Source organism: Haliotis asinina, chromosome 9, assembly GCF_037392515.1.
Source record: "Haliotis asinina isolate JCU_RB_2024 chromosome 9, JCU_Hal_asi_v2, whole genome shotgun sequence".
Taxonomy (NCBI): Eukaryota; Metazoa; Mollusca; class Gastropoda; order Lepetellida; family Haliotidae; genus Haliotis; species Haliotis asinina.
In genome coordinates, this window is record NC_090288.1 from 27107238 (window position 1) to 27124200 (window position 16963).

Consider the following 16963-nt stretch of genomic DNA (forward strand, 5'->3'; position numbering starts at 1 on the left):
AAATCTACTAAGTCTACATTTGTTGTTATAAAGAACTGGCTCAGAATGACTGCTCCCAAACACTTGTGGTCTAATGAACGTCTAATGGATTCTCGCTTGTACTCAGCTCAATTTCAGGCGGCTGGACTAGCAGAAATCAGTTATAAAACATCACAACCAACGTAAACAAAATTGTGCTGTGGGTCTGCTATCTAAATGTAGATGGCACGGGTTTAGATAAAGAGTGACAGTAAAGCGCTGAATGTAGATGATTAAAATCATCATTGTCATCATCATCGTTGTTGTCATCATCATCATCATCACTTTCAAGATAAATAATAATAGGTAGTGGTGGTGATGATGACGACGATGACGGTGATGATGATGATGATGATGAAGCTGGGTATTGATACCTGGTGTCAGTCACATCCCGGCATTGGCAACATCTATTTCAATAACAGTAGTCTTATTAGAAGAACTTCTGTGTGTTATTACGATATGCACTATATAAATTTACTGTATCTATAGAGTTCTTGTTCTATTTCTCAAAAATCCAATTGAAATAAATGTCAATTCCTCTAATTTATTCTTCAAAAATGCTGAAGTCTGAAGATTGACATTTTGTTTGACCTCCACATCCATCCAATCTAGTGTGAGACACTCTCACTGCCCAACTCTCTCAACCATGTGCCTCTCAGTCACCGATGTGCTTCCCAGATACCCATCAAAAGTTACCCGACTTATCTTAGCCAAGGTAACTGAATCACCTCATAAATCCCTCTCTCTATCACTTCATAAATCAATCAGTCAATCTCTCTTTCTCTGTGTGTGATATTGTCACATGGCTATAACCAAACATTCTCATTCTTACTTTATAACTCCTATGCACATTTTTATACATACATTAACTCACACTTTCATTATTTGATACTAACACTCAAAAACCTACACACTTAGCATACAAACTTAGTACACGTATCATTTGCACTCAATACACTCACTCATGCTACCTAAATGCAACCACTCTAGACATTCATACCAACTTATACACAAACAAAATTAACCTGTTACCTGCACACTACATCCCAGCCCCTAATTGTATCAATGACAATAGAGACAATTACAAATCAAATCTAATCAATACAATATTTAATATTTCAACTTCAGAATAGTTTGGTTATTTTTTCTCTTTTTTTTTTCTTAACCAGTTCACTGAGTGTAACAGTCTTGAAATTATCCAGAAATCAGTTATCACATTCAAGGATCAAGCAAAGTTTATCAATAGGTCGCACCAACTCTGTGAATTCTGTCTTTACTTTTACCACTCTGGTCATTCCTTTCCAGTCTGGAAACAGTTCTATGATCCTTGCTAAGGACCATGAGTTCCGAGGTGAATTGTCTACTACCAGTACGATATCTCCAATCTGGACATTCTTCCGAGGTGACAGCCAGCGTTGTCGCTCCTGCAGCTGGGGGAGATACTCACGGATCCACCTCTTCCAAAACACATCCGTCAAATACTGCACCTAGCGCCATCGTCTCTTCATGTAGCAGTCTGTTTTGTTGAACATACCTGGCGGTGTCTTCTCTCCACCCTTGTTGAGGAGGAGGTGGTTTGGTGTAAGGGGAGCCAAGTCATGAGGGTCATTTGGTGAAGTTGTAATGATAGACTCTACTTCACAGAATAGAGTGACTAGACACTCATCGTCTAGTCTGATTACCTGTTGATGTAGTAAAGAGTACAACACTTTCCTTACAGTTCTGATGACTCTCTCCCACACTCCTCCATGGTGCGAGCCTGCTGGGGGGTTGAAGTTCCATGATACATTTTTCTGCATTAGATGTTTGTTGATCTGAGCATGATTCCAGTTCTCCATCTCTTCACATAGTTCTCTCTCACAGGCTACCAGATTTGTTCCGTTGTCTGATCTTATTGACTGTAATTTACAGGACCTCTCCTTGCAATGAACCTTTTCACTGCATTTATACAAGAGTCGGTGTCCAGTGAACATGCAACTTCCAGATGCACTGCTCTTATCGCCAAGCATGTGAATACAACTCCATATCTCTTTACTGTACCTCTGCCCCTCTTTACAATTATTGGTCCAAAGTAGTCCATTCCTACACTGGTGAAGGGGGGCTCACCTGGAGTAACTCGGTCAAGTGGAAGATCTGACATCTTCTGCTCTATGACTCTTGCCTGATATTTTCGGCAGATGACACATTTGGCCACTAGGCTCTTGATCAGTGTACTTGCATGTAGAATCCAGTATTTCTGACAAAGAATTGCAAGCATGAGATTTTTTCCAAGATGGCCAACCTGGTTATGGATGTCTCGTATTATAAGTGTTGTCACGTGAGATTCCTTTGGCAGAATGATTGGGTGTTTCGCGTCAAGAGAGATTTCAGCCTGAGAGAGGCGGCCACCAACTCTCAGTATTCCTTCTACCACAACAGGATCCAACTTTCTGAGTCTCGTGGAAACATTTTTCCTGGACTCAGTACGTTTCATTTCTTCCGGAAAGTGTTGGCGCTGGACATGTTTGATTATGGCAACTTCTGCTCTGTCTAGTATTTCTGATGATAGAAACTTGTTCACAGGTTCAGCTGTTTCTTCCTTCATGACGAAGTGTCGAAAACCATTAAGATCCATCCTACAGCTCTTTTGAGTTTCCACCAGTCAGAGAAGTAAAGCAGTAATTTGTTGATTATCTACCTGCTGAAGTGAAGTTCTGCTGACAACTTTCTTCACTTCTGGGTCCGCTTCAGGTATATGGTAGTTGAGGTTTGCTTCTCTCTGCCATTCTGCTTCATGACACCACAGGAAATCTGGTCCTTGTAACCAGAAACTGCTTGAAGGAATTTATGAATTCTAGCACCTCTTGATGCTATGTCTGCTGGGTTCATGGATGTTTCAATGTATTTCCACTGTTTCAGATCTGAGGCTTCTCTTATTACTTCAATGCGATTGGCAACAAAGGTGTGAAATCTTGTCTTTTCGTTAGCTATGTACCTTATAACTGGCATACTGTCAGTCCAGTAGAATACTGCACATATGGAGTAGTCAAGTTCTTTCACAATCATCCTGCTGAACCTGACACTCAGGGTTGCTGCTGTTAGTTCCATTCTTGGTACTGTCACTTTCTTCAGTGGTGCTACTCGAGATTTGGCAAACACCAAAGAACAGTGAATCTCATTTCTGTTGTTGGTTAGTCTGAGATAGGCTACAACACCATATCCAATGTCACTTGCATCTGAGAACATGTGCAGCTCACATGTACGCACAGGACCAAAGTCTCTCGGTTTGTATGATCTCATGACATGAAGTTCCTCAATGTGAAGTAGATCTTCCTTCCACTGTGTCCATTTTCGTAATACATCTCCCTCAATCTTGTCATCCCAACCTACATTCTGACGACAAAGGGTCTGTAGCAGTGACTTTGCTGTAAGTAAGAAAGGTGACAACAAGCCAATCGGGTCATAAACTGAGCTCATGGTTGCTAGGATTCCCCTCTTGGTGTCCATGTGATGTCTAAGATTAACCTTAAAGCCCAGAATATCCTTTTCTACTTCCCAGAACACTCCAAGCGCCCTCTCAGGTGGAAGTTCTGAATTTTCCAAATCCAAGTGTTTGACACCTTTTGCCCTCTCTTCAGGTAGAATGGAGTCTAATACAGTGTGGCTATTGCTTATCCACTTGGTCAAACGAAAACCTCCTGTCTGACAGAGACTTGTAATTTGGTGTATGAGAGTTACGGCCCTTTCTTCACTGGCAGCCGACTTCAGACAGTCATCTACATAGAAATTCTTCTTTATCATTTCTACTACTTCTTCATCATAGAACTCTTGGTTAACATCTGCTGTCTTTCGTAATGCTGCGTTGGAACAGCTTGGTGACGATACTGCTCCAAACAGGTGAACTTTCATTCGATATGTTGACGGCTCTTGTTGTAGGTCACCATCTTCCCACCAGAGGAATCGTAGATAGTCTCTGTCTTCTTCGGGCACCTGAACCTGATAAAACATGGATTCAATACCACCCATGAAGGCAATATTTTCTTGTCTGAACCTAAGGAGAACTCCTATGAGATTGCTGGTCAAGTCTGGTCCTGACAGGAGTTGACTATTTAAAGAGATTCCATGGTAGGTGGCTGAGCAATCGAACACCACACGTATCTTGTCGGGCTTTCTAGAATGATAAATACCATGATGGGGTATGTACCATTCATTTCCTATTTCTCTCTTGATCCTATCTTCAGGGACTTTCTCTGCATAACCCATTTTCAGGATGTTGTTCATAAAGTCGTTATAGTCTTCATGAAATTTCTGATTTCTATTCAGTTTCTCTTTCAGGCTTTGAAGTCTGAGAAAGGCTTGAGTTTGCTTCTTTGGTAAACAAACATTTTCTTTTCTGAAGGGTAGTTTTATAGAGAAATGTCCGTTTCTGTATTCTGTATTGAATTCTCTACTTTCTCTTTGAAGAGTTTATCTTCTTGTGAATGTTCTTTCTTGTCGTCAATCATTTTCTCTGGGAAATCAAAGTTGATTGCCTGTTTAACAACTTTCTCCAAGTTCCTCAAACTTTCTATTCCTTCCAAGGCAACTACTTCTGTTCTAAATACAGGGAATCGTGTGTCTTTGCTCGCGGCCGTGGGGCGTACAACATTCCAAACTACCCATCTAAGCAGTGTTCTTGTAGCATGTGGACTCCCACGTGGACCTGTCTTCACCGTCAAAGGGGTATATGCATCTGGCACATTGTTACCAATGAGGAGACCAATTTCTGAAATGATCTGTGGCAAGTTGACATCATTCAGATGTTCCCATTGGTTGATATCGTATTGATTCGGAATATGATCCTTCGAGACTGGCATTTGATGTTTTGAGTAAACCCTTGGAAGTTCAATGAATGTGCTTCCGGTGTAACCACCGACTTCAAGTCCACATACAACATTAGTTATCATTGAATGAGGCTTCCCCATAGTTTCTAGGGTAATCTTCATCTGCTTTCCTCTGCAGCCAAGTTGGTTCATTAATTGCTCTGAGCTAAATGAAACACTACTTCCAGGATCAAGGAAGGCATATGTCTCTACCATCTTACAGCTATTCCTCATTCTGACCCTCACCGGAATAATGGCCATTGTACATTCACCTTCACCAGCCCCCATAGGACCACTAGCACAGGCGCTTGTTGGTTTGGACTCAACATTCTTGATCACAGCTTATGATTTGTGACCATCAATGTGTAACAAGGTGTGGTGATTACCGTCACACTTTGAACACTTCACCTTCCATTCACACTGTTTGCCTATGTGTCCACATCTAAAGCACCTGAAACATAGGCCTTTAGTCATCACAAGATGTAGTCGTCTGTCATGAGGAAGAATCCCCCATTCTCTCCAGGAACTGAGCTCATGGTTCTTGGCCTTAGATCATCAGATTTTCTGAATACTGTACTGTGGTCTTGTGACCTTGTTCTTTGTGTGGACTCAGTAAGATTTGTGGCAAAAGTGCGAGTTTTGTTTGATGAATGTTTCCTGGACGAGATCTTGACATTGAAGGTGATGATTTCTGTTCATAGCTGAGAGCTTTCTTGCCATAGATCAGATCAACTGCTTTCTTTGCTTCTCGTCGCACAAAGTCCACCAAGTCGTAGAATTGAATGGATTGGTGTTTTTCCCTCAATGTTTGAACAGGGTTTCTCCACTTGTCATGATAATGGTACGGTAGCTTCATAACTAGTCTCTTCATGTTTTCTGGATATTCCAAAATTTTGAGAGAGTTGATGCTGCCCACTGCATGTTCACATTCAGTGAGGAATATCGAAAACTCATCCAGTCATTTTGCATTGTCCATCTTAATAAGTGGCCACTCTAACGCTCTCTTGATATAGGCTGAAGCAATCAAGTCTGTGTCCCCATATCTCTCTTCAAATTCTCTAAGTATTGCATTGTAAGCCATGTTGCCATCCATGTAGCTGTAGCCACGTACAATCTGGTTTGCTTTTCCAGTGGTAAACTGGTCTAGATAGTTTACAATCTCATCCATATCCTCAGTGTTTAAAATCACTTTATTCCTAAACTGTCTCATGAATCTCTTGTAATCAAGAGCATCTCCACTAAATTTCATCATTTCTGTAGCTGGCATACTGAGATGGCGAACGACAGAAGTGTAGTCAATCACTTGGTGATCAGTCTGATGTTTTCTTATGGGTGCAAATGGAACTTGCGGTTTGGGTTTAAAGGTCTTTTAGAAGTAGCATGTTGATCAGCCATAGGCTCTGCCTTAAGTTTAACTGTCTCCTGTTGCAAAGATAGGTCTTGCCTTTTAACACTGGTCTCAGAGTAGTTCTCTTTATGTTCTGGGGAACCTTCACACAAACTTTTTTCAAAATGTTCTATGACCTTACTTTTCACCTCTGTGGTTGCTAACTGAGTTTCAAGCTCAAGTTCCTTCTTTTGCATTTGCAGTTTCAATTTTTCCAATTCAATCTGCTCCTTTTTCTTCAGAGACCTGGATTTTGCAAGTAGTTCAGCCCTTTTCTGTCCTTTTTCTAACCTGGCTAAGGAGAGGGAACTTACCCGACTATAACGTGACCCTGCCTGTGATATTACTGATTTGCCTGTGTTGGAGATGCTGTCCTTCGATGTCAGAACATTCTCTTCAAACCAACTTTCTATCTTTGCTTTGAATTCTCGAATAACTGGAGTTTCCTCATTTTTAACAAAGTCCATATAGTCTTTGATTTCATCTTGATTCAAAAGTGCTGAATATTCATCTCGCAGTGCAAAATGGTTTTCCAACAGGGCTAGGTAGTCTGAATGCTCTTTTCTCAAGGTAGAGATGTCAGGTTCTTGTGATGTGATTTCAAGAAATGCATTTTGTCTGTCTTTCAACTTCTTGAACGACCGGCGTAACCCCTTCTGTTTTATTTCTTTTACATAAGCCTGTCCTTTATCTGTCATTATACGCTCTCTAGTAGACAAACTGCTGAAGACTGAATCTTTGTCTGTCTCTTTCTCCATCTTTCCATCTATCAACTTTCAATTCCAAGGTCAAAAATGTCAATTAACTAGAGTTCTTGTTCTATTTCTCAAAAATCCAATTGAAATAAATGTCAATTCCTCTAATTTATTCTTCTAAAATGCTGAAGTCTGAAGATTGACATTTTGTTTGACCTCCACATCCATCCAATCTAGTGTGAGACACTCTCACTGCCCAACTCTCTCAACCATGTGCCTCTCAGTCACCGATGTGCTTCCCAGATACCCATCAAAAGTTACCCGACTTATCTTAGCCAAGGTAACTGAATCACCTCATAAATCCCTCTCTCTATCACTTCATAAATCAATCAGTCAATCTCTCTTTCTCTCTGTGTGATATTGTCACATGGCTATAACCAAACATTCTCATTCTTACTTTATAACTCCTATGCACATTTTTATACATACATTAACTCACACTTTCATTATTTGATACTAACACTCAAAACCTATACACTTAGCATACAAACTTAGTACACGTATCATTTGCACTCAATACACTCACTCATGCTACCTAAATGCAACCACTCTAGACATTCATACCAACTTATACACAAACAAAATTAACCTGTTACCTGCACACTACAGTATCTACATATCTATCTCATCTCACAAAGCAAAGTAGAATATTTTCTTCATTCAGAGAAATGAACATGATATTCAGCTAGACAGTATGAATATTTTCTGTGTAGTCCAAGATAGTCCTTAAACTATCCTGTTTCATGTGGGAGCTATACAGACATATTTGCAACAAATTCTCATCATCGTTACAACTTTAAGCTTCATAAATATTATGTACAAGGATGCATACACAAGACAGTATAGTTATATGTGGGATTAAATGACAGTTTAGGGTCAATTTTCACTGTACGTCTCCCGAGTCTGTCTTCGACTTTCATTATCTTGTTCTGCATCTACCTCCATGCTGCTGCAACATCATCGACGGTGTTATAGCTGGGAAAGATACACACTAATCTGATTCTGAGGCAAGGGCATTTAGAGTATGAGTTGTATGGTACAACCTTTGTGAGTAGAGCACAGACAGGTATAGATCAGCGGTCTGATGGATGTCTGGATGTCTACTGCTTTTTTAAGATTGTTTTGTAAAGGAGGTTTCAGACATTGTATGAATCATGTGAAATCAATAGTTTTATCTTCAAAAACTCCTTCCCTCATAAGTGAAAGTCAGTAAATGTTTTACATATCTTTATATGGGCATTTACAGCAACAATGTCACAGTTACTATTTTCACTAAAGTACTGGCAAATCACATGAGAAAACATAATAGTTGTTTTATTAGTAAATTAAACATGGTGCCCCCAGTATAATGACAGATAACTATTCATGAAGTGAAATCCTTTATGCCAAAACATACACTTTTATGGACTAAGTTTATTTGCTCGAGCTTGAACTTGAGCTATTGTTCTGAATATGTTATATCCTGAAACCTTTATCCCTGATGCATCAATGTCTATGAATGTTCATCTTTGCCCTATGATATAGTTAATCTACTCATGTTTTATCACATTGGGGTGACAGTGTATGATATATTATTTGTATCCAGTGAACATTTTTCATGAGAAAAACAGCAATTCACATGTGAAAATGTGTGAGGGTTTAATGGTTATTTTGTGACTACATTAATTATTATGCACCCAGCACAATGAGAGATAAACATTTATATATATTTCTTGTGATCATTTATCACAGAACTTTTTTTATGGAACAAGTTTCTGCCTGATAAGACTTAGCTTTGTACACAACATAGCTAAGCCCTGACACCTCCCTCCTGGTGAAGGCGGTGAGATTTTAGTTACAGGCATCTGGTTCACCAAACATTAGTACAACCATGTTGGAAGAAAGGATGTGTGAAGCTTATTTGCCTTTCAATACATGTTCTTGCTTTCTTTGATTTTGATTGTGATTGGTCAGTCAGTGGGGTTCATCACTTCACCATCTTTCACAACAATGGAACATGACATCATCAATTGCATATGACATGATAAACTGATACTATGTTATCATTTGAACATTGCATTTTGAAGGGTGATATCTAAGTTTGTGTATTTTCTTGGTGTATATATTGACTTGTAAGGCTGTATTTATAGTGTAGTGAATAGAGGGTCTGCTCGAAAAGTGGGAATTCTGTGGTTGAATTCTGTCTTTGTCAAACTTAAAGATGGTATGTGTTGTTTCCTTGTCTCCAGTGAGGCATTAGGGGGCAAAAAGAGGGAGTGCCTGGGACCAGGATGTTGAGACTAAGGGGCATACATGTTTCTCTGCAGCATGGTATAGTAGACTAGTTCTATGAAATGACCATTTGTCATTGGCAAGCAGACTCATACGCATGCATACCAATAAGTGCAATAAACATAGTATAACATGGTCGCTAATATAATATCCTCTCTATATATCCTGTATAGCTGTTAGTACTCACCTGAGACCCGTGAAGGTCCCGGGGTAGAATAGGCCTTCAGCAACCCATGCTTGCCATAAAAGGCGACTCAGCTTGTCGTAAGAGGCGACTAACGGGATCGGGTGGTCAGGCTCGCTGACTTGGTTGACGCATGTCATCAGTTCCCAATTGCGCAGATCGATGCTCATGTTGTTGATCACTGGATTGTCTGGTCCAGACTCGATTATTTACAGACCGCCGCCATATAGCTGGAATATTGCTGAGTGCGGCGTAAAACTAAACTCACTCACTCACTCACTAGTACTGACAAAGTGGCTAGGAAAAGCCCAGACACGTTGTGTATACAATAAGGAAGAAGCTGACAGCCAACATATTTTGTCTTATACCAGGAACTCATACTCATGCTCAGGAGCCATACTCAGCATAAAAAATACCATCCACATCAAAAGTCACTTGGAACCATCATGTGAATTGGTATCTTTAGTACTATTTTCCTCAATTCTGTGCTTTTATATTTAATATGTAAACTGAAACTTTCTGTCATATTTTGAGTCAACTTGAACAGGGGTTCCTTTCATGAAGCAAACTTTACTAAGGTTAACCTTAACTCCCATTCTTTAACATTGCACCAAGGTTACCTAAGGGAGTTATGATCACTCTACTGAATTGTGAAAGGAAGGTCTGGTTTTTGTGTTATATTTTGCAGTTCGACTGCAGTACCACAGCAAAGGACGTGAAAAATGGGTTTTAAATTCTTCCCATTTTATGGAACACTACAGTAATCAGTTTGATGAGTGAACACGTGCACCACTGGGCTATCTTAGCACCCATCTAATTACATGAAGCATTAGTCTATAAAACAGGAGTGTTCTTCTCATCTTCTTGAATTATTTGAACATATTGACATTAGTTGTGAGGCAAATAGGATCAATGGCAAACAAGGTTGCAATATTTACATATATTTGACATGAGAGTTGATCCCTTCATCACCTAATCGAATGTAAGGGCTGTATTTCCATCTTATCATTGCACAAGTTTGATTCAGGAATCAATGTTTGGAGATGGCATCAGTTTGGCATTGAATGACTGGATTTGATGTCTACAAGCCTTCGCATTGACGGAAGTCATCCTCTGTCAACAAGGGTTCCACAATGTGATTACTGAAGCTGATTGTTTGGATATGATAGCTTACACTGTTAATGGTAAATCCTTCAAGGAGAAAAGCAGGATATGTACCACTCTGTTTTTGTTTGGGATAATCTGATCTGTCCAAAACATTTAAATTTGCACTTGACATATGAGAATAACTTTTTTTGGGAAAAATAATTTTTTCAGATATCCCCATCAAAAGTGGCATCATGTAGCTCAACAGGCAAAGATCCCAGCATTAGAATCATGCATCTCACTTCAGATTTTCTTTCTTCATTCCCAGAGTTTGTATTTCATCCTGCTTAAACAACACAAATAAATCTACTAAGTCTACATTTGTTGTTATAAAGAACTGGCTCAGAATGACTGCTCCCAAACACTTGTGGTCTAATGAACGTCTAATGGATTCTCACTTGTACTCAGCTCAATTTCAGGCGGCTGGACTAGCAGAAATCAGTTATAAAACATCACAACCAATGTAAACAAAATTGTGCTGTGGGTCTGCTATCTAAATGTAGATGGCACGGGTTTAGATAAAGAGTGACAGTAAAGCGCTGAATGTAGATGATCAAAATCATCATTGTCATCATCATCGTTGTTGTCATCATCATCATCATCACTTTCAAGATACATAATAATAGGTAGTGGTGGTGATGATGACGACGATGACGACGATGATGATGATGATGATGATGATGATGATGATGAAGCTGGGTATTGATGCCTGGTGTCAGTCACATCCCGGCATTGGCAACATCTATTTCCATAACAGTAGTCTTATTAGAAGAACTTCTGTGTGTTATTACGATATGGAATATATAAATTTACTGTATCTATAGAGTTCTTGTTCTATTTCTCAAAAATCCAATTGAAATAAATGTCAATTCCTCTAATTTATTCTTCAAAATTGCTGAAGTCTGAAGATTGACATTTTGTTTGACCTCCACATCCATCCAATCTAGTGTGAGACACTCTCACTGCCCAACTCTCTCAACCATGTGCCTCTCAGTCACCCATGTGCTTCCCAGATACCCATCAAAAGTTACCCGACTTATCTTAGCCAAGGTAACTGAATCACCTCATAAATCCCTCTCTCTATCACTTCATAAATCAATCAGTCAATCTCTCTTTCTCTCTGTGTGATATTGTCACATGGCTATAACCAAACATTCTCATTCTTACTTTATAACTCCTATGCACATTTTTATACATACATTAACTCACACTTTCATTATTTGATACTAACACTCAAAACCTATACACTTAGCATACAAACTTAGTACACGTATCATTTGCACTCAATACACTCACTCATGCTACCTAAATGCAACCACTCTAGACATTCATACCAACTTATACACAAACAAAATTAACCTGTTACCTGCACACTACAGTATCTACATATCTATCTCATCTCACAAAGCAAAGTAGAATATTTTCTTCATTCAGAGAAATGAACATGATATTCAGCTAGACAGTATGAATATTTTCTGTGTAGTCCAAGATAGTCCTTAAACTATCCTGTTTCATGTGGGAGCTATACAGACATATTTGCAACAAATTCTCATCATCGTTACAACTTTAAGCTTCATAAATATTATGTACAAGGATGCATACACAAGACAGTATAGTTATATGTGGGATTAAATGACAGTTTAGGGTCAATTTTCACTGTACGTCTCCCGAGTCTGTCTTCGACTTTCATTATCTTGTTCTGCATCTACCTCCATGCTGCTGCAACATCATCGACGGTGTTATAGCTGGGAAAGATACACACTAATCTGATTCTGAGGCAAGGGCATTTAGAGTATGAGTTGTATGGTACAACCTTTGTGAGTAGAGCACAGACAGGTATAGATCAGCGGTCTGATGGATGTCTGGATGTCTACTGCTTTTTTAAGATTGTTTTGTAAAGGAGGTTTCAGACATTGTATGAATCATGTGAAATCAATAGTTTTATCTTCAAAAACTCCTTCCCTCATAAGTGAAAGTCAGTAAATGTTTTACATATCTTTATATGGGCATTTACAGCAACAATGTCACAGTTACTATTTTCACTAAAGTACTGGCAAATCACATGAGAAAACATAATAGTTGTTTTATTAGTAAATTAAACATGGTGCCCCCAGTATAATGACAGATAACTATTCATGAAGTGAAATCCTTTATGCCAAAACATACACTTTTATGGACTAAGTTTATTTGCTCGAGCTTGAACTTGAGCTATTGTTCTGAATATGTTATATCCTGAAACCTTTATCCCTGATGCATCAATGTCTATGAATGTTCATCTTTGCCCTATGATATAGTTAATCTACTCATGTTTTATCACATTGGGGTGACAGTGTATGATATATTATTTGTATCCAGTGAACATTTTTCATGAGAAAAACAGCAATTCACATGTGAAAATGTGTGAGGGTTTAATGGTTATTTTGTGACTACATTAATTATTATGCACCCAGCACAATGAGAGATAAACATTTATATATATTTCTTGTGATCATTTATCACAGAACTTTTTTTATGGAACAAGTTTCTGCCTGATAAGACTTAGCTTTGTACACAACATAGCTAAGCCCTGACACCTCCCTCCTGGTGAAGGCGGTGAGATTTTAGTTACAGGCATCTGGTTCACCAAACATTAGTACAACCATGTTGGAAGAAAGGATGTGTGAAGCTTATTTGCCTTTCAATACATGTTCTTGCTTTCTTTGATTTTGATTGTGATTGGTCAGTCAGTGGGGTTCATCACTTCACCATCTTTCACAACAATGGAACATGACATCATCAATTGCATATGACATGATAAACTGATACTATGTTATCATTTGAACATTGCATTTTGAAGGGTGATATCTAAGTTTGTGTATTTTCTTGGTGTATATATTGACTTGTAAGGCTGTATTTATAGTGTAGTGAATAGAGGGTCTGCTCGAAAAGTGGGAATTCTGTGGTTGAATTCTGTCTTTGTCAAACTTAAAGATGGTATGTGTTGTTTCCTTGTCTCCAGTGAGGCATTAGGGGGCAAAAAGAGGGAGTGCCTGGGACCAGGATGTTGAGACTAAGGGGCATACATGTTTCTCTGCAGCATGGTATAGTAGACTAGTTCTATGAAATGACCATTTGTCATTGGCAAGCAGACTCATACGCATGCATACCAATAAGTGCAATAAACATAGTATAACATGGTCGCTAATATAATATCCTCTCTATATATCCTGTATAGCTGTTAGTACTCACCTGAGACCCGTGAAGGTCCCGGGGTAGAATAGGCCTTCAGCAACCCATGCTTGCCATAAAAGGCGACTCAGCTTGTCGTAAGAGGCGACTAACGGGATCGGGTGGTCAGGCTCGCTGACTTGGTTGACGCATGTCATCAGTTCCCAATTGCGCAGATCGATGCTCATGTTGTTGATCACTGGATTGTCTGGTCCAGACTCGATTATTTACAGACCGCCGCCATATAGCTGGAATATTGCTGAGTGCGGCGTAAAACTAAACTCACTCACTCACTCACTAGTACTGACAAAGTGGCTAGGAAAAGCCCAGACACGTTGTGTATACAATAAGGAAGAAGCTGACAGCCAACATATTTTGTCTTATACCAGGAACTCATACTCATGCTCAGGAGCCATACTCAGCATAAAAAATACCATCCACATCAAAAGTCACTTGGAACCATCATGTGAATTGGTATCTTTAGTACTATTTTCCTCAATTCTGTGCTTTTATATTTAATATGTAAACTGAAACTTTCTGTCATATTTTGAGTCAACTTGAACAGGGGTTCCTTTCATGAAGCAAACTTTACTAAGGTTAACCTTAACTCCCATTCTTTAACATTGCACCAAGGTTACCTAAGGGAGTTATGATCACTCTACTGAATTGTGAAAGGAAGGTCTGGTTTTTGTGTTATATTTTGCAGTTCGACTGCAGTACCACAGCAAAGGACGTGAAAAATGGGTTTTAAATTCTTCCCATTTTATGGAACACTACAGTAATCAGTTTGATGAGTGAACACGTGCACCACTGGGCTATCTTAGCACCCATCTAATTACATGAAGCATTAGTCTATAAAACAGGAGTGTTCTTCTCATCTTCTTGAATTATTTGAACATATTGACATTAGTTGTGAGGCAAATAGGATCAATGGCAAACAAGGTTGCAATATTTACATATATTTGACATGAGAGTTGATCCCTTCATCACCTAATCGAATGTAAGGGCTGTATTTCCATCTTATCATTGCACAAGTTTGATTCAGGAATCAATGTTTGGAGATGGCATCAGTTTGGCATTGAATGACTGGATTTGATGTCTACAAGCCTTCGCATTGACGGAAGTCATCCTCTGTCAACAAGGGTTCCACAATGTGATTACTGAAGCTGATTGTTTGGATATGATAGCTTACACTGTTAATGGTAAATCCTTCAAGGAGAAAAGCAGGATATGTACCACTCTGTTTTTGTTTGGGATAATCTGATCTGTCCAAAACATTTAAATTTGCACTTGACATATGAGAATAACTTTTTTTGGGAAAAATAATTTTTTCAGATATCCCCATCAAAAGTGGCATCATGTAGCTCAACAGGCAAAGATCCCAGCATTAGAATCATGCATCTCACTTCAGATTTTCTTTCTTCATTCCCAGAGTTTGTATTTCATCCTGCTTAAACAACACAAATAAATCTACTAAGTCTACATTTGTTGTTATAAAGAACTGGCTCAGAATGACTGCTCCCAAACACTTGTGGTCTAATGAACGTCTAATGGATTCTCACTTGTACTCAGCTCAATTTCAGGCGGCTGGACTAGCAGAAATCAGTTATAAAACATCACAACCAATGTAAACAAAATTGTGCTGTGGGTCTGCTATCTAAATGTAGATGGCACGGGTTTAGATAAAGAGTGACAGTAAAGCGCTGAATGTAGATGATCAAAATCATCATTGTCATCATCATCGTTGTTGTCATCATCATCATCATCACTTTCAAGATACATAATAATAGGTAGTGGTGGTGATGATGACGACGATGACGACGATGATGATGATGATGATGATGATGATGATGATGAAGCTGGGTATTGATGCCTGGTGTCAGTCACATCCCGGCATTGGCAACATCTATTTCCATAACAGTAGTCTTATTAGAAGAACTTCTGTGTGTTATTACGATATGGAATATATAAATTTACTGTATCTATAGAGTTCTTGTTCTATTTCTCAAAAATCCAATTGAAATAAATGTCAATTCCTCTAATTTATTCTTCAAAATTGCTGAAGTCTGAAGATTGACATTTTGTTTGACCTCCACATCCATCCAATCTAGTGTGAGACACTCTCACTGCCCAACTCTCTCAACCATGTGCCTCTCAGTCACCCATGTGCTTCCCAGATACCCATCAAAAGTTACCCGACTTATCTTAGCCAAGGTAACTGAATCACCTCATAAGTCCCTCTCTCTATCACTTCATAAATCAATCAATCTCTCTTTCTCTCTGTGTGATATTGTCACATGGCTATAACCAAACATTCTCATTCTTACTTTATAACTCCTATGCACATTTTTATACGTACATTAACTCACACTTTCATAATTTGATACTAACACTCAAAAACCTACACACTTAGCATACAAACTTAGTACACATATCATTTGCACTCAATACACTCACTCATGCTACCTAAATGCAACCACTCTAGACATTCATACCAACTTATACACAAACAAAATTAACCTGTTACCTGCACACTACAGTATCTACATATCTATCTATCTCATCTCACAAAGCAAAGTAGAATATTTTCTTCATTCAGAGAAATGAACATGATATTCGGCTAGACAGTATGAATATTTTCTGTGTAGTCCAAGATAGTCCATAAACTATCCTGTTTCATGTGGGAGCTATACAGACATATTTGCAACAAATTCTCATCATTGTTACAACTTTAAGCTTCATAAATCTTATGTACAAGGATGCATACACAAGACAGTATAGTTATATGTGGGATTAAATGACAGTTTAGGGTCAATTTTCACTGTACGTCTCCCGAGTCTGTCTTCGGCTTTCATTATCTTGTTCTGCATCTACCTCCATGATGCTGCAACATCATCGACAGTGTTATAGCTGGGAAAGATACACACTAATCTGATTCTGAGGCAAGGGCATTTAGAGTATGAGTTGTATGGTACAACCTTTGTGAGTAGAGCACAGACAGGTATAGATCAGCGGTCTGATGGATGTCTGGATGTCTACTGCTTTTTTAAGATTGTTTTGTAAAGGAGGTTTCAGACATTGTATGAATCATGTGAAATCAATGGTTTTATCTTCATAAAAGTTCTTCCCTGATAAGTGAAAGTCAGTAAATGTT

At 38.8% G+C, this 16963-nt stretch overlaps 1 protein-coding gene across 1 annotated transcript; it reads right to left on the reverse strand.

Annotated features, from left to right (window-relative positions):
- Positions 1 to 2727: 2727 nt before the first annotated feature.
- On the reverse strand, positions 2728 to 4260 carry LOC137297184 (uncharacterized). Its single transcript, XM_067829198.1, has one exon. The coding sequence runs from the start codon at positions 4258 to 4260 to the stop codon at positions 2728 to 2730; it is 1533 nt and encodes a 510-aa protein (XP_067685299.1).
- Between the last annotated feature and the right edge of the window lie 12703 nt (positions 4261 to 16963).